The 25,894-nt window shown below is 40.5% G+C and overlaps 2 protein-coding genes across 2 annotated transcripts in view; one reads left to right on the forward strand and one right to left on the reverse strand.

Moving 5' to 3' along the window:
• Window positions 1-22,075, forward strand: part of LOC140931218 (ubiquitin carboxyl-terminal hydrolase 40-like) — a 37,771-nt gene extending 15,696 nt beyond the window's left edge. Inside the window, exons 19-39 of the mRNA XM_073380983.1 lie at window positions 2,431-2,568; window positions 2,986-3,052; window positions 3,636-3,670; window positions 4,891-4,964; window positions 5,210-5,300; window positions 5,394-5,468; window positions 5,637-5,697; window positions 6,292-6,345; window positions 7,499-7,674; window positions 9,137-9,173; window positions 9,747-9,811; window positions 9,981-10,055; window positions 10,987-11,127; window positions 11,702-11,806; window positions 12,286-12,386; window positions 12,971-13,036; window positions 15,129-15,198; window positions 15,970-16,119; window positions 16,606-16,692; window positions 17,963-18,063; window positions 21,165-22,075. Of these exons, the coding sequence (XP_073237084.1) occupies window positions 2,431-2,568; window positions 2,986-3,052; window positions 3,636-3,670; window positions 4,891-4,964; window positions 5,210-5,300; window positions 5,394-5,468; window positions 5,637-5,697; window positions 6,292-6,345; window positions 7,499-7,674; window positions 9,137-9,173; window positions 9,747-9,811; window positions 9,981-10,055; window positions 10,987-11,127; window positions 11,702-11,806; window positions 12,286-12,386; window positions 12,971-13,036; window positions 15,129-15,198; window positions 15,970-16,119; window positions 16,606-16,692; window positions 17,963-18,063; window positions 21,165-21,231 (1,836 nt within the window). The 3' untranslated portion in view covers window positions 21,232-22,075. The remainder of the gene's footprint in view (window positions 1-2,430; window positions 2,569-2,985; window positions 3,053-3,635; window positions 3,671-4,890; window positions 4,965-5,209; window positions 5,301-5,393; window positions 5,469-5,636; window positions 5,698-6,291; window positions 6,346-7,498; window positions 7,675-9,136; window positions 9,174-9,746; window positions 9,812-9,980; window positions 10,056-10,986; window positions 11,128-11,701; window positions 11,807-12,285; window positions 12,387-12,970; window positions 13,037-15,128; window positions 15,199-15,969; window positions 16,120-16,605; window positions 16,693-17,962; window positions 18,064-21,164) is intronic.
• Window positions 22,076-22,277: 202 nt separating this feature from the next.
• Window positions 22,278-25,029, reverse strand: LOC140931217 (uncharacterized). The gene is made up of 2 exons (XM_073380982.1): window positions 23,733-25,029; window positions 22,278-23,079 (listed from the first exon to the last, which is right to left on the reverse strand). Exons 1-2 carry the CDS (start codon window positions 24,718-24,720, stop codon window positions 22,802-22,804), a joined length of 1,266 nt encoding a protein of 421 aa, XP_073237083.1. The 5' UTR covers window positions 24,721-25,029; the 3' UTR covers window positions 22,278-22,801.
• Between the last annotated feature and the right edge of the window lie 865 nt (window positions 25,030-25,894).

Here is a 25,894-nt window from a genome sequence, read left to right on the forward strand (position 1 = left end):
ATTGATTAACTAACTACCCGGACTCTGAATTTCATGGTCATTGAAAAACTGTGACATTATCTTCTATAAGCCCAAACTTGAGTAAACATTGAAGATTTTTAGCGTTTTGGCTGAGTTTGTGCTTTGGGAGTTGTCTATTGTTTCTAGTCTGTCATTATACAGCATTCTTGTTCAGCACGCGTGCAATGACCGCGCTTGGCTGACTTCCGAATGCTCACCGAGATTTGATAATTTTGGTACAGTGAGACAGGCCATTGCGTGATACATAGAGGTTTAACTCAAAATTTTTAATCAATTCTCGTGCTTCTTGTGCCCTTGCAAAAAAATCAAGAAGTGCTACACACTAAATCTACTTACTATTAAAAAAATATCATTTTTTCATAGGTTTAATGCAAGCCAATAATTAAACCAACTCGTGACGGGAATATCTCGGTGAGCATTCGGAAGTCAGCCAAGCGTGGTCATTGCACGCTTGCTGAACAAGAATGCTGTATAATGACAGACTAGAAACAATAGACAACTCCCAAAGCACAAACTCAGCCAAAACGCTAAAAATCTTCAATGTTTACTCAAGTTTGGGCTTATAGAAGATAATGTCACAGTTTTTCAATGACTATGAAATTCAGAGTCCGGATAGTTAGTTAATCAATTGTGGCCCTGAAAAAATTTGAAGGAAAAAAAACTACGAATTTTTAAGAAAATGCTTTTTTCGTGAGAAAGACTCTTAAACGCTGACAAACGTCAACAAATAGCGAAAACTATAATTTCTATATGTTTGCTTTGCTCGAAATCGCGCGCATTTACAAGGCCCTAAAGCGTTTTGCTGACTTGCAAAGACCCATCTGTTATAACGATGCCCAAAATAAAGAGATGAATCTCATAGTTTATTAGATATAATCCGTGTAAAGTTTGCTTATCATTTTCGCATGAATTATGACCTAAATGTGGAAACCGCTGACTTTCTCGAATTGGGTCTTTGCGATTTTGGTGAAACTCTGTTCAGCGCAAGGCACTAATGCGCGCTATGTGTAGCCGAGAGATTTTCACGAAAAAATGCCTGCAACAGCAGATTTTCGACTCAGACCTCAAAGGGGCGTGGCATTATAACCACGTGACATTTACTCCGATCGCCAAAAATTTTATGTTATATTGTAGATTGATCTATATGTTATCCATTCTATGTGTTAGACTTACGATAAAAGTAAAGGTGGGGATACCAGAGAGCTTCAAAGTAGGATAGTACCCCCCCAAAAAAACTGGGTCGAGTCACCTTAAGGTGGCCCGAACCTATTTATATGCGCGTTGGTTATGCTTTTGAATCGCGTTTTTCGGCAGGAACGATTTAACCGATTTCTATGATTTCTTTTTTTTCAAGAAAAATGGTGGAACTTTAATAAAATGTTATTTATTTTCTTGTATAAAACCGTTTGAGATATCGGCATATGTTTAAAACCGCATTTTTACAAAAAATGTCAATAAAATTGAAACCCTACGACAGATTTTTCTCTAACTTCAGCAAATAAGTCTCAGAGCTCTCTAGTTTTATTTCTGCAAGTATGAAGTCACTCGTGACCGTAGAACTCGCTGCACAAAATGCTGGTAAAATTTAACCTTAAAATGCAACGCTAACACATTTGTGAAAGTTTACGCACAAATAGAGTAAGAGTGCCGACGGACTATCTTCTATCTGCAAGGGTATTCTTACCCAAAGCTTTATTGCAAGAAACTGAATAATAAGAAAACCCACATCTAATACAGTTCGCAATACAATAGGAACAACCTTATGCTGTGCGGGGTAAGATTTTTCAACGCGATTTAAAAAAATAACTAACGCGCACATGAAAAGGTTCGGGCCACCTTAAAATGTTAGTCTTGTTTGTTTAGGCCGCGTGGCCGAGTGGTCAGTGCGTCGGACTCACAATCCGGTGGTCCCAGGCTCGAGTTTCGCTCTGGCCACTTGCTGAATCACTTTGTTTCTCGGACGTCCCCAGTTCAACCCCTCGTTAAGATGATGTTACACGGGACGATTCTCAACGACGATTTTTAGCACAACACAGCGCTGCACTGTTGGAACAATGTTGTAATCATTCGAAACAATAGGGCCATTTATACGAGGAAAAATAAGACGCGTCTTACATAAGACGCGTCTTAAATAAGACGCGAACTTTCCGTATAAACGGCACATTTCGTCTAAAATAAGACGCGGCTTAGCTAAGACGCGTCTTATTAGAAAAGACATGCTCGTATAAATGATACAGTTCGCGTCTTATTTAAGACGCGTCTTATGTAAGACGCATCTTATTTTTCCTCGTATAAATGGCCCTAATGTCGCCACAATGTTGCAACGCTGTGTTGCGCTAAAAATCGTGGTTGCGAGTCGTCTCGTGTAACAACACCGCATTTGACGGTTTTTGTTTGTTTGTTTTGTAGGTGGGTGGATATAAGGTATACACAGGAGAGGACTCGGCCCCAGTTCTTCTTAACATAAAATATTCAGTCTCTGAAGATGAGGCAGCTGTGGAAATTCAGAAAACATTTAGAAAGAACACCACACTTGGAGAGATGAAGGTCAGAGTCTTCAAGATCTTCACATTGTTTGAAGGCACATTATTCTTTGTCGTGATTTTGTTGTTGGGATGATCGACCCGTTTTGACTTGGGGCGAGAACGTAGTTAAGGACGTAAAGAAGTACCTAATTCTACTGGAGTGTTGTTATACAATCAGTAACCTTTAACTGAAAGGAAGGAAATATCTTTATAGAATTTACAAAGGCATATATTTCAGATAGACTTTCGGGTTAAATATCAGAGAGCGTTAGATTTGAAGACGAGAACGAGTACGAGAATGCATTTTAAAAAAGAGACTCCGGAAAGCTTCGTTTTACTTTTTTTCACCAAAAAAGTTATTACGGTTATTTATTGTGGAGGAGGTTAAGCGTGAAGGTTTTCACTCGATAACGAAGGCCTTATTTATTTTATCTTACAGTTGATGCTGTGCAGTTCTATTGGAATAAATTACGAGGATTTGCTTCTCAGCTGGGTGAAATCGAAAAGTAAGTAATTATATTGTTCTGGTTGTTGATGTTTTAGGTTACGCTAGAAAGCACTGATTGTCGCATTGTTGCGTCTCTCAAGAAAGAATATTATGCTTTCTTAGTCTCTCTCACACATTAGGCGATTTGTGGTGGAGACGTTCCTGTCAAGACGATTATTTTCTTTCGTGTAATTTTTTGAACTTTGGTCCTGAAGAATTCAACTCTGGAAAAATTTGCCTACGTTTGACAAATAGAACGAGATGGGATTATAGGAAGGAAGTTTGACCGGTTTCTGAAGCATGGAACAAAATGAGTAGAATTAGCATTATGCATTCCAACAACCAGGATGACCAAAACTGTTTCATTTAAAAATATATGTATATCATGATAGCAGAGCTTAACGCCTGAAGCACGACCATTCAGGTTGAAAGTCGAACGCACTAAGAAACCCTTTCAGTGAACTTTTTTTCTCCGTGCTTTCTATCGTTTCTAGGGCCTTACGCGTTATGCAGCACTCGTGTCGTGTTGAACTATGAGGTCTGTTTACTTGCAAAATGTTTGTTTTCTTGTTACTCATTATTAATGTCTATTCTCTCCACAGTTAAAAATAATGTTTGTGCGTTAAACGCCGACAAGGTAAAAGAAACTGTCAATTCTTCATTGTAGATAGGCATAAAACAAGCCATGTTATAGGCGAATCCTGGTTCACATTTTTTGCCTCATTATTAACGTATGCTTATAAAACTAATAAAATAATCTCTGAATATTGAAAGAGCGTAACAATTTCAGTTATCTCTAAAAATATGAGCCAGATATACAGAATAGTTTCGGAGAAATTCTCTTTAAAAAACTTCAAGTTTTACAAAGGATGTATGAACTTATTAACGTTTTTGCCACCGAGCCATTTCGCATTTTTTGATTGCTGAAATTTTCTGTAATTGATTACAAAGAGATGAAAATAGCACAGACTACTTAACTGAATTAACCAGCTCTTTCAACTTTTGAACTTAATTTGTATACATGTACAGCTGCATGTATATGGCGATGTCCTCTATGTGTCAACTGGTATGGTAATGTGCAAAAATGTGAACAATGACGTCAGCAAGGATTCGGCTATATTATGGCTGCTAAGAATGAACCAAGTTTTTAGGGTGTGGTCGAAAAGTATTACATGATGACCTGTTCATTGCTTTTAGTGCGAAAGTTACGCAAAAATGACTCTCTGATAACCGACCGGAAATTGGCCCTTTGCTGCTTGGCCCTTGTCGCGTGAGGCAAAACTACCTGCTGGAGAGCGTGAGACGCAGTGGGTTAAGTAAAACAATACAATTACATCATTTAAAAAGCTAATTTCCTTTCTTTCATGGTCACACTGCGTCATTTGCTCTCCAACTAGACTGTTCACAGTCCCCTATTTTTCCATAAGATCGTCGAGATCGAGCGCTTTGGATTACGGGCGGTCATCTTGGATGAGTGTCAAATCTACCTAGAGGACGGGGGACGGCTTAGGAGGAAGCGAGAAAAATTGATAAAAATAAACTTTCTCGCCTTCCTCCCCCCCCCCCCCCCCCCCTCAATGCTTTAAACCCCGACGCCCGTCCTCTCGGTACAAAGAAACTAAGATGGCCGACCGTACCGGCTTGTCCTGACGATCTTACAAAAAAGTATTGGACTGTGAATAGTCGAATCTCCAACGAGGTGTTTTAGTACCATGCGACTGTTTAGCCCGAAAGGGGCTGTTTCTGTAGCTGTAACCACATGAACTCCCTCAAGAGTCTATTTTATCTTCTTGCTTGAAACGCTGTTTGTGGACTGGCTTGATCGTTATTCTCAGTTTAAGTTTTTCAATATCTTAGGACGGTGACACGCTGAACGAAATTTGTCTTCAAGATGGAGATTATCTGGTTGCCGAGAAAAAGATTCATATTGAGTAAGTATATTCAAAGAAAATTAGTGATGTTACTCCATTCACATTTCTCATTTGACTTGGTATAATTTGACCGTTCTTGTGTTCACTTTCTGCTTACCACTGCTTGCATGCTGCGCTTGGCTAATGGTTTATGTAGTGTTTTTGTGTGATTAGTTTGGAGTATTAATTCTGTAGCTTTTCTTCTCAGCCGTAGGAGGAATTGTAGCGGTTCTATCTCAACTTTCGTTATATTTCATGATTTCTAGATCCAATGTTAAAGGCAAAACTACTTTGTCTTCTCAAGAAAGTAAAAAACACGACAACATGATCTCCTTCACCGTAGAGATTCGCTGTGTGGTGAGTAATTTTCTTTCTCTCTCTGTATAATTTACCAGATTAGAAAAGCAAGTACTTAAGCCCATGATCTTTTATGTTCCTTTATCACAACAGGAAACAGCGACACATGAGGACAGAGAAGACAAATTTCCGTGGCCAGTTTTTCCTGTCCAAATTCTTAAAGACCAGGTAAATTAGTTCTTCGCTTGACAAACCTTAAGCTTTGCGCTTTTGCATGTTTTATCCGCGCAACTAAGCGATTATACAGACTCATAGCGGTACGTAAAATATATCAGTTTTTTCTTTAGTTCTAAGAAAGTTTGAGACCTATCACACCAACACTTGGCTTTTTTTTAGACTATTAGAGAGCTGAAGACCAAAGTACTTCGATTGCAAAGCCAATTTCAGCACATTGCAGGTACACTGTGAGGCGTAAACATAACAGCATGCGTTGTTGTTACTTTGTTGTTGTTTTTTCTTTGCAATTATTGTTTTATAAGTAATGCTAATAGCAACCTCGTCCCCAGGGCACTTTTTCCTGGCTTTGGAGGTGGGTAGGGAAAAGTGCCTTGGGGACGAGGTTATTCTAGTAGGACTGAAAGGAGTCCAGTCCGGTCTGTAAACCGGACTAAGTGATTACCAGCACCGCGGGGGTCCGATTTTTTTTATTTACGAGTATGATTACAGACTGAATTGGACAACATGAAGTTCTATTACCAGTTAATTGTAACTATATAAAAAAATCGTTTTGTTTTAAGCCTTTTTGAAATGAAAACGCGCAATATTCAAGAGTTTTTTGCTAGCAGTGAAGAAAAAAAAAACATTCAAGTACTCGCGCACGATGGCGTGTACTATCCAATTACTTAGGAATGACACGTACTGTCCTATTACGCTGTCCTATTAATGCTGAAATCAGGACAGCTGATAACCAATCAGGCAAGAGAATTTTTTCGTAGTTAAGATTACGACTGTGTTCATCCATCAACTGACTTTTCCTCTTTTTTACTGTCAGAAACTGTCTGTCGCTTCCGCGTGGATGACGATTTTCAAGGACTCAGTCCACCGTGTGAGTGAAAGTTCTGTACTTGTTTTCTCTTGTTTATCTTGCTTGCTTGTGATTTCCAAACATATTGAAGAAACATGAATGAATGAATGATCTCTAACTTTTGACTTCTTAGCTAATTCTCGTAGTGTTGATAATGAAATGAAACTCTTCAGCGGTACTTACAAATTGTTGTATTCTCTTTGTAAATGTGTGACAAAATTCTTTTTTTTCTTTTTCCCCTTGATTTGTATGGCACTCAGTATTAGAGACGAAAAGGTTTTACTGGAGCTGTAAAATTGTTTCCCTCGTTGTTGGCCGGATCGGGTGTTTGCTATAGTATTTTTGGAGACCCGAGGGCAGTTAGTCGGGGCAGGCCAATACTACTACTGGGTTTCGCCCCTGCTTCGCCTAACTGCTCCCCCCACCACCGCAATAAAGCGTTTTCACATGACGTCACGGCTGCAATATTGGTGTTCCAAAACAATGAAGCGGCGGCCATGTTGGTGTTCCAAACCAGTCCTCTGGGAGTTGAACTCTTTTCTTATGTAAACGCTTTCTTTTGTTCCAATAAATTTGCATAGATAATGGCCACGTGAGTGAAAACGCTGTATAGAATCAAGAACGATAAATGGGTATTTGCAGATTTGATTCCATTGTTTGTTCTGTCGTACTCCTGTGTAATAGGGCTCTTTCTGATATTCGTCGTCGTATATAATGTTTTCATTCGTATTACAGAGCTTCACTTAGATGAAAAGGAGAGAGAGGCAATTAAAAAAGAATTAAAAAAAGATGAAAGCAAAGAAACGATTTGAAAGACGATTCTATGGGCTGAAAAAATAATAAAATGAAACTCAAACTTTTATCAATTGATTGGGTTTTTTAAATTTCTGGAAAACCTGAAGCGAGGTAACGTTAACTCACATTCAGACTAAACTTCTAGGTTAATGTTGCAGGGGCGGATCTAGGGGGAGGGTGCAGGGGGTGCGCACCCCCCCCCCCCCCCAAGACGACCCGCGGTTTTCTAATACAACTGGTATTCTGCCAAAAAAAAAACTATGTGGTTTATTGGTGTTGAAGTAGAGCAAGAGACGAGTGCACCCCCTCCTAAAAAAAATCCTGGATCCGCCCCTGTGTTGCTTGTGATTAATATTGTACATTTTTGTTCAATTTTCAGTGTATGACCACGAAAAAGTCAGTGAGTCCTGGCTTAAAGAAGGACAAAAGCTTGTTTTGGAGTCAGGAGCTCCACTCCTTCCGGAAGAAATCATGATACGCTTCTATGTGTGCGCACCGTCTCATACTAGACAGGAAATGGAGCAGGTTGTCAGTAAGAAGATAACTGTTGGAGAGGTAATCCATTCATAAATAATACGCTATATACAGTAGAATCCCGGTAACTCGAACTCTGAAGGGCGGGAAACGAAAAACTGTTCGAGTTATCGGGGTCGATTTGAAAATCCAATTTGCTATGTTAAAATTTGACAGTTGCTAATTTTTCAGCAATTCAATGTATGGTCCAGTGCAAATTTAACTTATTTCCACAGAAACGGTAACATGATCAGGCATTTTTATGATAAAACGTGATCTGTTCGTTTCACCAATTAAAATCAAATTGCTTTAGTGTTAAGCAGTGTTAGTTTTAGTGTTTTGCCACTTATACAAACAGAAAAGCTAATGGGATGGCATCCGAGTGGAGTTAAAAGAACCACGATTCGAGTTATCGGAGTAAATTTTAGTGACTTTTTGATCAAGGGAAAGGAAATTTAGATCAAATTAGCGAGGAATTCGAGTTATCCGAGTCCGAGTTAACCGCCAGACTGAAAAGTGGGGTGAAATCCAAGGGAAGTCGGACTTCGTTCGAGTTAGCAGGGAGCTCGAGTTATCCGAGTTCAATTTATCGATGTTCTACAGTACTACCACTTCTAATTTTTCAATTATATCAGCATCAGAACGTAACTTGTGATGAGGCCGAATTCTAGGGCGCGTTTGTACATTCTCAAACGAAAATAAGCTAAAATATAGCGTGATCGTAGGTAAGTAATAACGGACTTCATTCTTAGTGAGAACGAGGTCCATTGACAATGATTTAAACACCTTCGTATCTGTACGGTGAAGCTTTGATGACATAACAGCCGAGATGTACATACAATTCTGAATTCTTTTATTCTTTTAACGGAACACCCCATATATAGTGGAGGCAAGGTGGCTGAGCGGGTAGAGCGCTGGACTTGTAGTCCGGAAGCCTGAGTTCAAGTCCGGCTCTGACCGCTAGCTGGATTTGTTCTTGGTAGTCCCGAGTTCAAATCCTCGAGCGGCGAACTTGAAATTAGGAGGCCCCGAGTTCAAGTCCCGCCCTGACCGCTAGCTGGATTTGTTCTTGGTAGTCCCGAGTTCAATTCCTCGAGCGGCGAACTTGAAATTCGGAGGCCCCGAGTTCAAGCCCCGCCCTAGTAGCTGGATTTGTTCATGGTAGTCCCGAGTTCAAATCCTCCACCACGCTTGTAAATAGCCCGCTGGTTTGCCTCTGGCCAGTTGGGATTTGTATAACCATGTTCTGTACCATTTAAATTATTTGTTTCATTGTCCCTGAAAAGCCCCATAAGGGTTGAGGCTAATTATTATTTTTTTTTTTTACCGCGTCTAAGTTATTGTATTTAGACTACGAGTAGTCCCCCATTTTTCATCAGGGATAGTAGAAAATCACCCCAACATGATAGTGGATGCACAGAAATGATAATTCTTGTTTTGCTTCCACAGAATGGGGTTTATATTTTTTGTACGGTATTTTCTTTTTCCTTCTTCTCTCTCTCAGTGCTTACGATTGTTGACAGAAACCGTCAACCTGGAAGGTATGTATGTTAATAACTGTGATAAGCCTTCTAGCTTCCTAAAGGCCGACTTGCAATGTACAACCTCGCACGCGCCATGTTTATGGTAAACCGACAACCCGAATCGTACCGTGTAAATCAAAGCTAGAGCGATTCCAAGCCACAATGCAGGTGTAACTTTGGTTTACTCGAGACAATTCGTGTTTTTAAACGTGCATTTACTTCGTGTACCAGACACAGACCACGTTAAACAAAAGAACAAAAACCATGAAACAGTACCAAGCAGATATTTCCCTGAACAGAGAACAAAGATGTCTTTTGTTTTACGTCATCTGTGTCAAGAAAATTTATCATCGCTTCCATGAAAAGACTTTCTTAAGTTGTTTTTCTGGGTTTGCAGTGGTTTTTTTAATTCGACCTTTTTTAAGCAGCCTCTTGGTCAACATAACAACCTATAGTTCAACATAACAACAGTCAACAAGAATAAAAATAATCTTTATTCACATTTTTTGGTGATACAGGAAGAGAGAAAGTACAGAAAACTGTACCAAACAAATTTAACGTGGCCTAACCCATTTTTTTTTTAATCTTTAGGAAGGACGTGGCACTTGAGGAAAACCAACTGGATCGGAGAGCCTGCTGACTCTTTGGACAATGAGGTGACATTAGACAGTACTTTGTGTTATGTAGCGAGAGTTTTCGTTTCGTTTGATCGACGTACATAGAATCTAAACCAAGCCTAGCGCTCATCGTTTGAACCAGTCATACGACCAAGCAAACTCAAAATCAAAGCTAAGGTTATCTGTTCCTTTTTTTTCCAACTCATAGGACGAAACGCTGGAGAATTCACATGTAAATAATGGTGACACCCTCATAATTGAAGAAGGAAGACTTCCTCCAAAGGTAAATTTATGTTTGATTTTTGTCATTCAAACACTCTTCGACTCCTGTTGGTATTTACCTCGTTCCCGCTCGTCCTTGGCGGTTTCGAATGTGACGTCACCTGTCAATCTTGTTAGGCTCGGTTCCAAGACTCTACCGCTTACTCGGATAGCGCGAACTGGCCTGGGGACGAGGCTGCTGTGGGTAGTATACACGGATTTTTTCTTCTGAGCCGCCCGTGTCACTGACTGAAAAAATATTATTGTCTTGTATATACCAAGCTTTAAATTCACCATCACATCTCTATCATTGCGCATAAGCACATATCGACATTACATCGAATGATGAACAACACGTTCTACTTGAAGTTTATTCAATAAACTTTGTCAAATAAATTTTGATTTTTATTAACAAGTAACTGTCTTAGATTAAAATATTTGCAGTGCTTGTGAACATGAAAATGATATAAGATAAGTTTTATTGCGCATAAGCACATATCACCATTCTAGTCCTAGCAGCATGAAAAATGTTTGTCACATTAACCCAGAGATGCCATCCTCGGGAGATCTAAAATCCGGAGACTCTCTATTTTTCACTATACCCGCCCCCCGAATGTCAACCGTCCCCTCGTATTTGGTTTTTTTTTTCTACAGAAAAGTGGGGTATGGATCAATTACTGTAAAAATTTGTTAAATTAATTCTTTTAACTTCGTATTTAAAACACGTTTCGTTTTGCAGAAGACAAGAGAGTAAAATTGCCGGGAAAATCTTGGTTAGAATTTTTTGACATCCTAAAAAGCCACGCGCAATCATTGTCGAGTTTTAAAAAGTTGCACGATGGCATTTATAAACTTCATTTCCTTCACTTTATTTATCAGACCCCAAACATCCCGATCGCAGGCTTGCTTATGACTTATAAACTGCCGCTGATAATTCCTTTTTTTTCCCTCAGGGATTCATTCGTCTTTCGTTGTGGCAAGTGAGATGTGGAAAAACAAATGAAGAGACCTATTTGGGCGTTAATTCTCAGATCAGAACCCCAGGCTCAGCTTTAAAGGTGGAAACTTCGAGGTTGACGCACTGTAACTCTGAGGTGAGATGATGCTGGTTTATTTTGGCAGCGGGTCTCGTACATTGAATTATACGATTTTCTAATTAAGACAGGTTGTGGCTACTCTACGATGAATCGAGCCTCGGTATTTTGCTTACTCAAGTGAACCAGCAGATCACATCTGCATAGTCCACGCTTATTTTTATTAACTTTTTTCTTGTGGTCGTTAAGCAAGGATCAGTCGGGAAAAAATCTTTACGGAATAAGTGATATCGTAAAGAAATGCAATGCTAAGTATATCGATAACTTTCCAACTTTTAGAATTTTGCATAGAGCCATTTGAGTATTAGTGTCACACAATTCTCTGTGAGTATTAGTGTCACACAATTCTCGTTTTCCCCCTTCGTGCGTGTCTCGCGCTTCGCCTCGCGCTTAGTGTAGGTTAGTTGTAGTCCCACACTGGGACTGAAAACATCTCCTCGACGTCCACGTTACACGATGCCAAGGGTAGAAATCGACTAAAAGTAGTGTCGTGTCATCAGCGAGGAACCGCGGTACACTTCACAAAGAAATTCTAAAGTCAGTGTAATCTTTTTATTGGTTTATTTTTCGGCAGGGAACTCAGTGTGACACTGAATGCTTGGTTCGCGTTGGAGATATCGAAATATCCGAGGAAACCGCACTTTATGATCTTAAGATGCAGATAAGCACTTTGCCACAGGTCAGTGTAAATGTTCATGATGTATTTTACATGCAGGCATAAAAGAGGACGTGGGGGAATGGGAGCGAAAGACGAGAAGTAAAAGGAAGAGATGGACTGATTTTCCCTTTCTTCTTCCTTCGATCAAAACGTTGCAGTGAATCTCTCTCCTTTGGCTCAGCTGTGGTTCCATTTGAGTTTTAAAATTGTAGTCTATTTGTCATGTTGAAGAAATAATGAATCATTTAAATGATCACATCGCTGGATTTCGTCTGCATTAACTCAAAAGCGACAACCATTTGCTACCCTAAAAAACTTTCTTACTTGAACAAAGTTTAAAATCTATTTTGTAAAATTATTTGCCGTTATCATAGCTTTGAAGTATTTTTCTTTATTTTCTAATCTTCTATCGTTTTTTTGGTTTGACCCGTGTAAGTTGCTTCTGCTATAAAAGTAAAAGCTATCTACATAGTTCTATTTTACAAAAAAATTTTTCCCAGCTTGCAGATCACTTGATTCCTACGCCTGGTTTTCTAAGACTTCAGGAAGTTGTCGACGGTCAACAGACGAGAGTTCTACGAGGAATCAATCGAACTTTGAGGTTTGTGTATCTCATGTTATTTTGCGCTTTTTTACTGAACCCACTTGCAGCGCAGTAAAGTTATTGTGACATTATATATTTGTAGAACATTTTCAGGGAGAGCTTGTAAAACTATAAAAGGCGAGCAAAACCGTAACCTGCGAAGCGCAGACGTATTTCCGGTCGTCGCTTCTCTCCCTCCGAAGGGGAGAGAAGCGACGACCGGAAATACATCTCCGCTTCGCAGGCTAGCAAGACCACGGATAGGTGTCATACAAATCAGTTTCTCAAATCACTTGAAATAACTTCTCACAAGGGGGTAGCCATCCCATAGACCCCTAGGCCCGGGCCTACAAATGTTTGGTTTGATCACTCTACTGCTTGTAATAAATTATGGGTCGTTGGGGTGAGCTAAAAAGCTTGAGAGCTCAAAGTGTTGATGAGGTCAGTGCGTACTAGTCATGGGCGCACTTTTCAGGATATGTGGAAACGAAAGTCAGCCAGGTCTACAACTAGTACAAAAGCTGGCTACGCCCCTGTCTCACTTGATTCATTTGCCCCTATTATCAGACTGTATAACTTTTAGCAAACATTCTCCTTTGCAGACAGTTGAAGTTAACTTCCTCTACTCAACTCTCTATTCGTGTTCTACAACATGAAGAAGATCTAAGGTTTGTAACCAAAAGGAAATTTTTTTACAGTATTAAGGTGGCTCGACTGGATTTTTTGGGGTTGATACCTCCCAAGACTGAGCATTAACTACGTCGGCATGAGTAAAGATATGGAAAAAAGGTTACCACAACTGTATTATATAAAGATGAAAATTTCTTATGATCTGGGTTTTATTGCAATCGGAGACGCCATGGCAACGTAATGACGCTATTACGTTTTTCATTTATCGTTGTGTTTCTCTGTACCAGGAGTTTTTTTTTGAAGAAATCGCTTAAGGGAGTATGTACCTGCCATAATTGCCTCCATTATGGCAAACTTTGAAGAAATTCTATGAGAGCGTTTTCGAAATATTTTGAAATGCAGTTTTAAGAACCATCAAAGCAGTGAAATAGCATGCTAGCCGCAAAATTCGCTAATATTTTAAGAAAATGATAATCTTTGGAATCGCAGCTTCATCTCATAGTGGTTTGATTCCATTGAAAACTGCATACAAAAAAAGAGGGGAATTGCTCTGGGCGATCGCGAGTAAGAAGAATTTTATTAACTTGCCTTCAGCTGCTTTTGATACAGTTTTTGGAGGTAATTTGGTCCATGCCTAACAATGTCGCATTTTTCCGAAAACCGCGCGATAAATCTTTTTATAAATTCGACAATCCCAAGATCGATCGTCAAGAAATATTCCCTGCAAGTTTCAAGAACATTGAAAACAGGGAAGGCTTTCAAATAGGGCCTCAAACATAACCAATTTTTCCCCCAGATTTCGTGTTTACAAGCGAGCGTCGAGAGCAATTCCCCTCTTTTTTTGTATGCAGTTTTCAATGGAATCAACCACTATGAGATGATCTTGAAGCCGTGTTCCCAAGCTTATCATTTTCTTAAAATATTAGCGAATTTTGCGGCTAGCATGCTATTTCACTGTTTTTGTGATTCTTAAAACTGCATTTCAGAATATTTCGAAAACGCTCTCATGGAATTTTTTTAAACTTTGCCATAATGGAGGCAATTATGGCAGGTACATACTCCCTTAAGCGATTTCCTCAAAAAACTCCTGGTACAGAGAAATACAAAGATAAATGAAAAACGTAATGGCGTCATTACGTTGCCATGGCGGCTCCGATTGCAATAAAACCCAGATCATAAGAAATTTTCATCTTTATATAATACAGTTGTGGTAACCTTTTTCCCTATATTTTACTCATGCCGACGTAGTTAATGTTCAAACTTGGGAGGTATCCCCCTCAAAAAATCCAGTCGAGCCACCTTAATGCGCTGAAGAAAAGGGTATTTGATTGCGGGAGACGTTGCCTCGTCCCAGTCCCTAAACCTCATTATTCCGCGCGCGCCCTATGCGTTTCGTGTCACGTGGTCCGAGCGAGTTTTGTTTTCGGATATGTTACCGAAATGCATTGACCGAGAAGGCCTGGGAAGACGCCGTAGAGGGACTAAGCAAGGCTCGTCACACAACTGACCTAACGGGTAGTAAGTACCAATCAAGTGTGTCTATTCGTTGAGATAAGATTTGCCCGAACATTTTTTAGCCAAAACCACTGCCCAAGTGTGCAGAAAGTTTATTTCCGGTTGCCGTTCGTAGCTAAAAAACACCTGTGGTTGAGCTCCCTATCTAAAAAGAACGAGCAGAGGGCTGCTTGATCGTTAACAGACCCTTTATTCTATCAACTATACCTTATTTATCCGAATAAGCGCCGCATTTGGGACAAAAAAAGTCATAAAGCGCAGCCCCCGAATAAGTGCAATCAAAATCAAAAGATGTTTCTGTTAGTTACTGAGAATAATGATACTGGTTACTTAAAAGAAACAATTCTTGGTCGCGCCAACTTTCAAAGAAAAGCCACCCTCGAATGAGCGCCGCACTCAATTAAGCACGACCTTTGAGTAAGTACGGTACTTTCGTTACACTTTTGCTCGAGAAAGGCCTTCCATTCTAAGCGCGTTTCTTCAAAACAGGGGCGGGAGGATACTTCGGAAAGATTGATTCTCAAAGCATCCTACAAGGGCCAGTCAAGGAAATCCCCCGAGCGTAAGGAGTCCATCTTACATAAGCTGATGCTAACAGAGTTGTGTCTTTTTAAGCCCATCTGCGGTGCTTTTGAAGCTGAGGAGAAAATTTCCTGGAGAGAGGCGTTACTATGCAGAGCAAGAGGTACATACGTTGTAACCAAGAGCTGCAAATAACAGCTGGTCATGTGACAATGTTCGACTACAATTTGCTCTGCGATTGGACATGATGACCGGAAAAATCACGTGGTACAGACTGTCATTTGAAGCAACATTTCCGTGGTCGTAAATGGTCAAACCTCTTCATAATAGTGTCCCAAGATTACCGCCAAGTTTTCACTTTTTAATCTTTTAAATTTCATACGCAGTTCATGTCCGGTGTGGTGTTAACAAACATCTGACCTGCACTCCAGTTAGCAAAAGACGTTCTTTATTTACTGGAATGTATGTCTTTAGATCACCTAGCTTAAAGGTCGTGAATAACGGAATTTTTAACAAGATTTCTTCTAAAACAGTAAGGGATTAAACCGTTTATCGGATAGGAGTGAAAAACACCAGCTTTCACGCAAGATACGCGAGGCCATACTTGCCGAGCGGCAATGAAGCGTGATCAGGGCTATCACCTTCCCCAAGTCATGAAAAAATTTCCAGCCTCATCAAGAGGAGGTTGCGAATAACAGCAAACGTCACTGATGAAGGGATCTGGTTGTGTTCCGAAAGCTCTGCGTAGTTTTTAAGAATTTATTGATGTTTTAGAATATTTCTTTGTAAACCAGGATTTCATACATTGTAATCAGGTCGCGTTTTCCGCTCGAAAAGTTGCCGAAAGGCAGTTTCGCACTCTCTTACCTCTCACCACGAAGGCTAGATAACTACAAGAGTTTAACTTACCTCTCATGTAACCTTGTTCTTCCAGGTGATATTTGATCCCACAGAGGCTGTCACGCCCACTTTGTTACGTCATTTTGTGAGCAAAATCAGCGACATACCTCTTGATCAACTGAATATAGCAAAGTATTTCCCCGCCAAATATGATTGGTTAGTTATTAGGGACAAACCAGGTCAGGTATGTGAGTTATGACCTTTAGCTTTCTTTACCTAGTTCTCCAAATTTGTGATAGTCGATGTGCGGACCGTGATGTCATGTACTGTGTGCTGGCATTATTTATGACCATTGCTAAGGTCACTACTCTTAGCTTCTGCGGGTTAGTAAAGGACTGAAAACTTTTCCAAATTCAACTTAATCATTCGAAGCAATGACCAACACCGTTGTTAAAGTAGTATAAGTGTTGTTGAATTAGCCGACCTAGGCATCTTGGCAAATACTTATCGCTTACTGCCACGAGTAGTTCCCCTAGCCCTCTTGAACAATGAAAGTGCTGTATTCAGTGTTTGTACCTTACGTTAAGTGTTACGGTGCGAAGTCAGCGCCTTTTAAAGTAAGTTTCTATCACGGCCTTGTGTGCCGCAGCTTTTTGGTTAATTTTCTTCTGCTCTTAGGTCAAATAATAGGGTTTATCTCTCTCTCCTTTTGTATTTTCATATTTTACAGCAGGGGAAACAGAAAGGTGCCAAAAATAAAATCAATCTACGACGATCGCCCTTTTACCTTCAAGATGGCGATATCATTGGTGTTAAGGTAATAAATCTTAAACCTCCCTCACTAATATTTTACTAAAGCAAGCCCATCCCTCTGCTTCCAATTTTGGCTTCACCAGGCGCTTAACCACTCAATTCCGATAGGTGCCTTCTTCTCAGCTACTGGAAAGTGCTCAGTCTCTTCAATGGTTGTTGTACAGCCGTTTTGAGTCAACTGTCCAATCACAACAACAGGAGCAATAAAATGATCTTTTGGATCCCAAAAGAAACAGAATGTGGCATCGCCCTCAGCGAGAAAACTTTTATCGCATGTGTTTTGGCGTTTTTTCTAATACGTTATTTCCGAGTTCCAAAAACTCTTGCTTTGAAAACGAGGCTAAGTGAAAAATGAGTTTTGTTTACATGAAAATAAAAAATCATCTTCATATCAATGGCATTGCACTTTACCTCTCCTTGAAACAGAGGCTTGGGGGTGCTTGGAAATGGCCTAAATAGCCTACTAGCTTAGAAACTGCCTAACCTCTGCACGGCGTTTTTCCTTGCCTTTACTATCATGCATTTCGATATGTACCCAATCTAGTAGAGTTAACCGTCGCTTGGTTAGCTCCATGGATAAGCGCTGGTTTGTCCAGCAGGAGGTCGCTGGTTCAAACCTTGGCCGGACCAACACTCGGGGTCTCAAAATAACTGAAGAGAACGCTACCTTTGTCATGGCATCTGCAAATGGTTAGACCTTCTTGTCTTCTCGGATGAGGACGATAAACCATACGCCCCTTTTCAAAACTCTTGCAAATATAGTAACTTCTGTGGGACGTTTAAAACGTACTCACACTTTTTGGAGTAGGGGAAGTAATCCAAGGTGTGGTAGTCTGTCTCAGATTTACATATACGCCACAAGCAGTCTGTCAAATTTACCCCAACCAGTGTTGTAAATTATCCCCGAAAATTTCTTAGGGAATGGGGGAAATAAGATAATTACATTTTTTCACTTTGTTTACTTATCCAAGACAAACTACCAGGGTCGTATCATGTGAGCCGAACATTGGCTGCGTGCAAGGCAAAGTGGCGGGATATTTTTTAACTCTAATGTAAGCCAATCCGTAAGCGTGGCAACGCGATAACAACAACAGAAAAATATGATTGTCCATGTAATTATTTTTGACAGTCGGCACCGAATAATTGAAGATCTCTTCAGTTGCATGCTGTATGTTAAGTGGTGGTATCTTAAACATTACTACCGAAATAGTTCCCCTGGTACCGACATACCTATGGACTTTAGATCTCTTGGTGATTTGTTTTCTATTTCCAAGGACTGCAAGTTGGATTCTGTTAACAGAGATGATTTTAGTACGCCAGCTGATGACGAAGGAAAGGAAAGACTTCGACAAAAAGAGGAAGAAAAGAAGCATAGGTAAAGGTGGTGTTTTTGATAAATAGTTGATTGATATGAAGAAATGTGATCGTTTCCTTAGATGCTCGAACCACGTAGCTATCATATGGGGGAATCTTGGGGAGTACGATCGTACAACGTGATTCATATGTGTGCAATGTAAATAGAGGATACTACATGGCCGCGCGGAAATACGAAATTTCTCTTCGAGCGTTGAAAAATATTTCACGAGTTAGCGCAGCGAACGAGTGAAATATTTTTTCAACACGAGAAGAGAAATTTCGTATCTCCAAGCGGCCATGTAATGTTCTATTTATTATATAAACACCAATGAAATACTAAACCATTTCACTTTAATAGTTTTTTGGTGTGAAAGGCGCGATTTATTATGTAGCCATAGCAAAGGTGATATTTTCACATGTGAAGATAACATGTTATTTTCACACGTGAAGATATCAAGTTTTCGCGCGAAAGCTCACCTGGTATTCCGTTGGTGTTTATATAATAATATGCGTTATTAGAGAGCTTTAGATTTGAGGACGAGTACGAGTACGAGATTTAACTTAAAGTTTTTGCGCGTGTTCTAAAAAAAAGACACCGCGGAAAGTCTCATTTTACTCTTTTTCACCGAAAAAGTCAGTACGGTTATTTATACTGAAGGAGGTTAAGCCCTCTCCCGATAGCAAAATAATAAAATTGCTTACTTTTGATGACTTGTTACCGCCACAAACCGTAGAATGACGTCGGTTATCACGTTTTCCCGCCAAAATGACGCTGGTTCACGCGTGAGCACTACACAGGAGAAATCTCGTACTCGTAGTCGTACTCGTCTCAGAATCTAAAGTTCTCTATTGACCAAGCGAAAAGTCAAGATGGCTGGATATTGGCCAAGAAAACGAAGTCAATATTCAGCTATCGTAACCGATCGAACAATCTTGCTTGAGAAATAATTTTTTTTAAAGGCCAAAACGAAATCTTTTCTTGCGGACAAGGTGGGCGATACCGAGCGGGCAAGATAGGCCCATCTTGTCAAACTTAGTGAGTTACGTTCATGTCGTCTGGCTCAGTTAAGTTCGTCTGAATGAGTTTGGATCGTCCAACGCGTTCTTTCTGTCTGCTTCAGACGGATAAAACGTCTGAAGATCGTCTCCGGGACAAACGTCGATCTTCACATGCGACGAACTCAACTAAAAATTTGTATCGTAATCAGGAGCCCATCAAATTTGATGGGCTCCTGTCGTAATCTATATTTAACCTTGTTTGGGGGAAAATTATTATAATACCGTTTTGGTCTGATTCAGTTGATTGGTTCGACGCGTCCTAAGTTGGACGTCTGACCCAACAGACGATCTTTACTTAATGTAGGTCGACCTAAATTAGAGTTTGGTTCGTCTCATGAAAAGTTCGACGTTTGGCCTAGGTTGTGACTAGAATGGATACCCCAAAGTCAGATTGTCTTCTTCACTCTAGACTACGAGTAGTCCCCAGTTTTTCCTCGGGGATAGTAGAACGTGCGAAACGCGAGCGCGCGTGAAAATGACCACAGTGAAAGTGTCGCCTTTTCTCACGTGGGGTGATTTTCACGCGCGCTCGCGTTTCGCTCGCTCTACTATCCCTGAGGAAAAATGGGGGACTACTAGTAGTCTATCTTCACTCAAAATACATGATAGGAGTCTTATAACTTGAAGTAGCAAATAAGAGAAGAAAGAAAACAGAAGAAAACAGTAGATAATATGTAGGACTTGAACCCGCGTCATATCCGTATCCACTACACCATCAAGGGCTAACTGCCGGGACTGGTTAATTTTAACGTACTTTACATGGTGTTGATTGTAGCCTGCGTAGCAGGCGACCCTCTTCTTTCTTGCGCCCACTAATCATTACATTATTGAAAGCTAACCGTTTTTAAAACAGCGCTTAACCTTAATCACTGTACTTAGGTGCGAAAGCCTGTATTCCTCTTTTCCTTGCACAACTGTCTCTTACTCTGATTTCTAAAAGTTCTCGTGCCCAGTAAATTCGCCTAAATATAGTATAGCGTGGTGTAGAGTATAGCGTTGTGTAATAAACATAAGGTGTCCAACCTGATTTTGAGGTATCCATTCTAGTCACAACCGTTTGACCTAGGCCTAAAGCTACTTAAAGCTACACGGAAAGGAAAGAAGTCGTAACAAGGATTTAAGGTCATAGCTAGGATTGGAACTCGGAACCTCCAATACTGCCACACCCTTAGTATACCCAAGGCACTTACTTACTTTGGCTACAGTATTTTTTCGAATAAGCGCCCAACCTCGAATTAGCGCCCACCTCGAATAAGCGCCCATCCTAAAGGCAGAAAAAGTTAATAAGCGCCCAGCCTCGAATAAGCGCCAACCCCCACCCCACTCCCTCCCACACAATGACGTCACATGACGTCACTAAAATTCAAACAACAAAACTATCGATCCTACTGAGATTTTACTTTCATGGTGTATTAGAGCAGCTGAAAACTGAATTTTCAAACAAATTTTCGCCTCAAAAGGGTTCTTGGTTTTGTAATAGAGTACGCTTGAATTTCTAAGCTTTTGCGTGACGCAGCATTTACAGGACGGCCAAGAGAGCAGTCACTTCGAGGAATTTTGCTCATCCGGATGAGCTCCAGCATGGGGTCTCCATACAAAGCTCTACAAATTTGGGTAAAACATTTCCTCGGATATCTCGTTTACGAATTATTCCTTCGACCCAAATCTTGGCGAGGGTCTTTGTATATTTACCTCCTTTTATTTCCCAGATTCTGGACTTTATCTGTCGAATGGTTTTGATTTTTATTTTGACCTATTCTGAATGGCGTGACACTGAAAACCAGTAATAAGAGTTTTCTTCAGAGTATTTTACAGAAACCTTGCTTTGTTACATCTTCGCTTTTTGTTGTTACCATTTATTATTTTGTTGCAAAATAAACATACTACACTTGCTGAGAATGGTGAAAATTTAATAAGCGCCCAGCCTCGAATAAGCGCCCACCTCTAATAAGCGCCCACTATCAAGGTCCAAATATTTAACAAGCGCCCAGGGCGGTTAATCGAATAAATACGGTAGATGCGTTTAAACACTGTTCATACAACATTTTTTCTTGGTTGCAGGAGAAAAAACAATCGAGCAAGAAGACCAGAAGTCCCACTTACAATACATGTGGATGACTTCAGATAGCAGTAATTTAGCTGAGAAACAGGATTGAATAGTTTAAAGACGTTGAGTGTAATTTTAGCCATTTGAGGGCGTGTTCGATTCACCGTCTTCCGAGTTTCTAAGAACCCTATACTGGTCTTCGTTGTATACGAGTCTTTTTGTAAAACGTTAGTCAGTTTGTATGTGGCGAATAAATGTCATGTGAAACATGCTTGTATACACGACTTGTGACGTGAGAGTTGTCGGATAATCAGTCTTGGCGCTTAGTACCCTCGCCTTGTCGTCCTGAATCAACCTCGTTCCCAGGCCTTTGGCTTAGAAAATGGGACGATGGAAGCCTGGGGGCAAGTTTGGTTCAGTATGTCTTACGGTTGATTTCCAATGACGCGTTTTTGGCTACGCACGTTAACGCACGTAAATTTTAATCACGTAAATAAAATAGAGGCAAGATAAAAAGTGCTGAGCTTAAACGAGAAGTTGAGCGAGGTTCAACTTTTACGCTTACGAGCGATCTTTTGTGCATTGCCTCTATTTAGTGGAGCTTGCTTTAGCAGAGCGAGACTCTAAAAATGCAGGCGTTTTTTTTTTTTTTTTTTTTTTGTAGGACCTAGTTTGTAGGCCACACGTTCCTAGCGGAGACCGTGGAAACTGGGGATGAGAATAGTGACAACTTTCATTGTATGCAAATGAGTCTCGTGATGAGCATGCGGTTTATTTTTGGCGATGAATTAAATGACGCATGTAAGTTTGGCAATGATGTAATTTTCCCCGAATCGAGGCCCTTGATTTTCGTGTAATTATGCACGACATGCACGCGTATTAAAAAAGTAAATACTCCGAATAGGATGAGAAAATATTATAGCGGGGAAATCCTGTTTTATGGTGTGTTGAGGCGTTTGCGTTTCTCCGAATATTGTCGCAATTACTGGAACTCTACGGTTAAATAGGTTCTTAATTGATAGATTTTCGCAGTTGTTAAGATGTGAACACTAAATTTAAGTAAACTACTCCGAGTCTGACTGAGTCAGGGATAAACACTAAGAGTGCAACACTGATGTTTTGTTTCGCCTCTTTCCCTCTTTTCCTCCTTCTCCTTCTCATCACTCGATTTTGCCTATCCTGTCGGGCTTTTCAGCCTAACATAATCTGGTGATTTGGCCTCAGTTTGGTCAAATGACTACTGATCTCCAGAAGCCGAATTTTAGGAATTCCAGTCTGACTTTCCCCTCAAAAAAAGTGCGAATCATTGTTGGCTAATTGTGGTGAAAACCGTCTCCAAAGTAAAGGCAATGAAAAACAACAACAACAGAAAACAAAAACAAAAACAAAAAACAAAAAAAACCAAGAGGGACTACTACCTTTTTCTTCTTCATTTCTCTTTGCTTTAGCTTGCTTTCTTTCTATTTTCTTTTCCTTTTACTTCTGTGTAGTGTGATTTTGGGGCTTTTTTTGCTCAAGAAACCTGCATTTTGGCCCTTCGCGGCTTTCAAATTCTAAATGCGTTATTTTACAGTACTGAAACATTTTTAACTTTCCTTGCAGTCAAGTATTATTTCTAAACTAATTTATAAAGCCATTGTCAGTGGTTTGTTCAAAATTTGCAAAAAGGCGAGTCGTCGGACAACATAAGAGACCATCCTTGGAATGGTTGTACAGACACCTCATCACAGTTGGGTACCCTGTGAACTGTGAACCCCAGCATTCCTGCCACTAATGCCGCGGTATCCTGGACACCAGAGGGATGTTTGATAGTGAAAGGAACGGCCACTAAGCCACTTGTAAAGTCACCAGGCCCCCACCGTGGTCCTGATAGTTCCTCCAAAAAATCTGTGATCCATCCTCTGATAAAACTTCTGCCAGTGGGAAATCCTGAGAAACAAAACAAAATCAGTAAATTATTTTTGTTTGCTTACTTTTGTGAATATGTACTCACTAGATTAGATGAAGTACAGTCAACTCCCTTTCTTGCAAACACTGCAGGGACGTCGAGTTAGTGTCCTCATAAGCGAGAGTCCGTAATAAAGAGAGTTTATTTTAACTTGAAAAGACTTCATTAAACCTGACTTAAAATCTCAAATGAAAGAGCTTTGGATAACCCACTCGCGCTGACTGTGATTATACAAACTCTTCACAGGGAACGCTTTTCCAAAATAATGATGAATTTCCATTTAAGATTTTTTTCGACATTCTAGGAACTGCTGCTTGTGATCAGCTTACTGAGCTGTGATATGTTTTGGTAAACACCTGTTAATCCCTAGCTATAGTTGAACCAGTAATATATATTGTTTGTGGATAAAAAGACTACAATAAAATGAAAATGGTCAATCCTTTTTGTGTAATACAAGCCGTTTACAAGCACATCAGCGTTTGGTTAGTCTACGGACAATTCTCTCAAGACCTTTTTACCAGTTTCGTAGCTAGCATAAATTCTTGTTTCCTTTTTTAATAGGTCCCTTAGCGTTATCTAAGTTTTTCATGTGGTTTTGTACTGCAATCGTATAAATTGATTGTACCGTACATACCCGAGGAATAAGCTTGTTGATAGCTCATGATATGACTCCACCAATCTTCATCTGGGTCTCCCTGATAAGTGGCCTGCAGATTCCAGAATACTTTCTGAACCAGATCCCACCATTCCCGTGAAAGGTTGAGGTCGTTCTCTATGGGTTCTAAGAGTGTTCTTAAAACTTTCAGCTTAGAACTCAATTTCATCCAGTCTTCTTCACTGCCAAGCATCTCCACCGCTGGTATTCCACATCCGCAAATCATTACAAAATCGAAATATTGGTTTACAGAATACATCAGTGTAATCTGGGAGACGATCTTCTGTACAGCTGAGGTGGTCCCAAAATCTGCGGTGACTCCATCAACAAACTCCGGCACTTTTAAGTTTTCTTTTAACTGTTTTGTTATTTCATCGAACAGGAAGTTGTAATCCACGGTGTAGATGGTGGGATCTCCAACCTGTACTTCGATTGTTTTCTTTCCTTCATGATCGACAAACAAGTTGCGCACTGAGGCTTTCGATGAGTTTCGATCGATAGCACAGGCAACCCTCTTGATAACACAGAACCACCAATCATCTGGCGATGTCCTAAGCCTATAGTGATGGGAATAGGCTATGAAAATGGCCGCAAACATACCACAGTCAGCACCAGCCGAATAAACTTCCTCATCTGAACCCAATGCGGAAACAATTCTTGTGGGCCATGGAGCGCTTGTGTCGCGCTTATTTCTGCCCTCTGCGATGATGCTGAAAGCCTTTTCTGCTGCATACTCTGTGGCTAACTGTTTAGCCTGCTTTCCGTCTTTCGTAAAGCAATCTTCAAACTTGGATGGAACCATTTTGTGGCTGGCGAGAGAGACAAACTTCATGTTCAATCCATCGGCGGTCGTACTGTGTCGAACGACAGTTTCGTTGGCCTTGGATGTTTCAATTTTTTCATCAGCCATCGGTATGTCGTTAGCATTTCCCTGAGGAAAATTATATGGCAGCTTTGTGTTGCTCATTGTTTTTGCTTGAGAATTGACTACGATCAGCAATCTTTAACCACCCAGAGCGGTGCAATGCGTCGTACAACAATATCGACGACACGCCTGACTAGCTGTCAATACTTTCTCATTCTGCCTTGTCATCATGCGTATGGAAAGCCATAACTTTCTTATGTGGTCATTGGTCTGTTTGGTGCACAGGGTCCAGAGGAGTTTCGTGTGAATAAATAAATTACTTATTTAAAGTCTCACCTTGAAAAAAAAACTATACTTGTCGCTTAGCACGATTAATTAGCCCAATGGGATCTTTATGAATCTACTGTACATACATACATACACACATACACACATACACACATACATACATACATACATACATACATATCCTTTATTTAAACACGATAAGGTTTAAAGCTCAAAGCTTGTGGGGTCGTGTAAATACTGTAAACGATTCCTTCGCTTCTTATCTGACCCAGATCGACTTTGTTGTTCGCCATTTTGAAAATCAATAACCGCAAGCCATAGCCTCGGTGGCGCACAGCACGTCGCCCGACGGGCGACCGAGGCATGAAGTGCCGAGTAACTGTAAGCCGATCTTACGAGCCCTCAACCTCTTGGTTTGCGGTACATAGAATGAGTAACGAAACTGTAACGCGATCAAAATAACCCATTTTTTCAGAGGTTTTTGACGGGTTTTGATGTTCTGACGACAAACACATCTCCTCTGGACCCTGTGTTTGGTGTTGAGGCTTTACAGTGACGTAATGTACTCTTGTCATGTTGTGATGTGGTTATATTATGCGCCATGCGCACCAGGAAAAGCACTTGCCGCCCGCTGGCGTGATCAGTCCACCCTAGCCTGCGTGGCAAGCGTTCGAAGGGGAAGGAAAAGAGCTTAGCCTCCCCGCAGATGTCCTTTGGGGTTCGTTGGTCACGCATTCATTTCTCGCGCGACGAACGAACCCCAAAGGACGTCTGCGCGGAGGCTAAAAAGAGCTCTGATGTTCAAAATTTACACAACCCATTTGGATCAGACTGGGCCACTGGCAGGAATTGGACGGGGCGTTAGGATTTTCGGTTTTGGTGTCCGTTGCGGTTTGCAGGGTTTTTTTTTGTTTTTTAGCATCTGGTTTTTGTTTGTTTGGCAAAATTACGAGCGGTATTTCGGATTTGGTGTCCGATGTAGTTTTCA

Source organism: Porites lutea, chromosome 3 (assembly GCF_958299795.1).
Source record: "Porites lutea chromosome 3, jaPorLute2.1, whole genome shotgun sequence".
In the NCBI taxonomy this organism is placed as follows: domain Eukaryota; kingdom Metazoa; phylum Cnidaria; class Anthozoa; order Scleractinia; family Poritidae; genus Porites; species Porites lutea.

What these genes read in the sequence shown, in the direction of transcription:
- LOC140931217 (XM_073380982.1), bottom strand. Translation starts at nt 24,720, where the DNA reads ATGAGCAACACAAAGCTGCCATATAATTTTCCTCAGGGAAATGCTAAC. An exon ending in TCAACAAGCTTATTCCTCGG is followed by an intron (nt 23,080 to 23,732) that starts GTATGTACGGTA and finishes TTTGTTTCTCAG; the next exon opens with GATTTCCCACTGGCAGAAGT.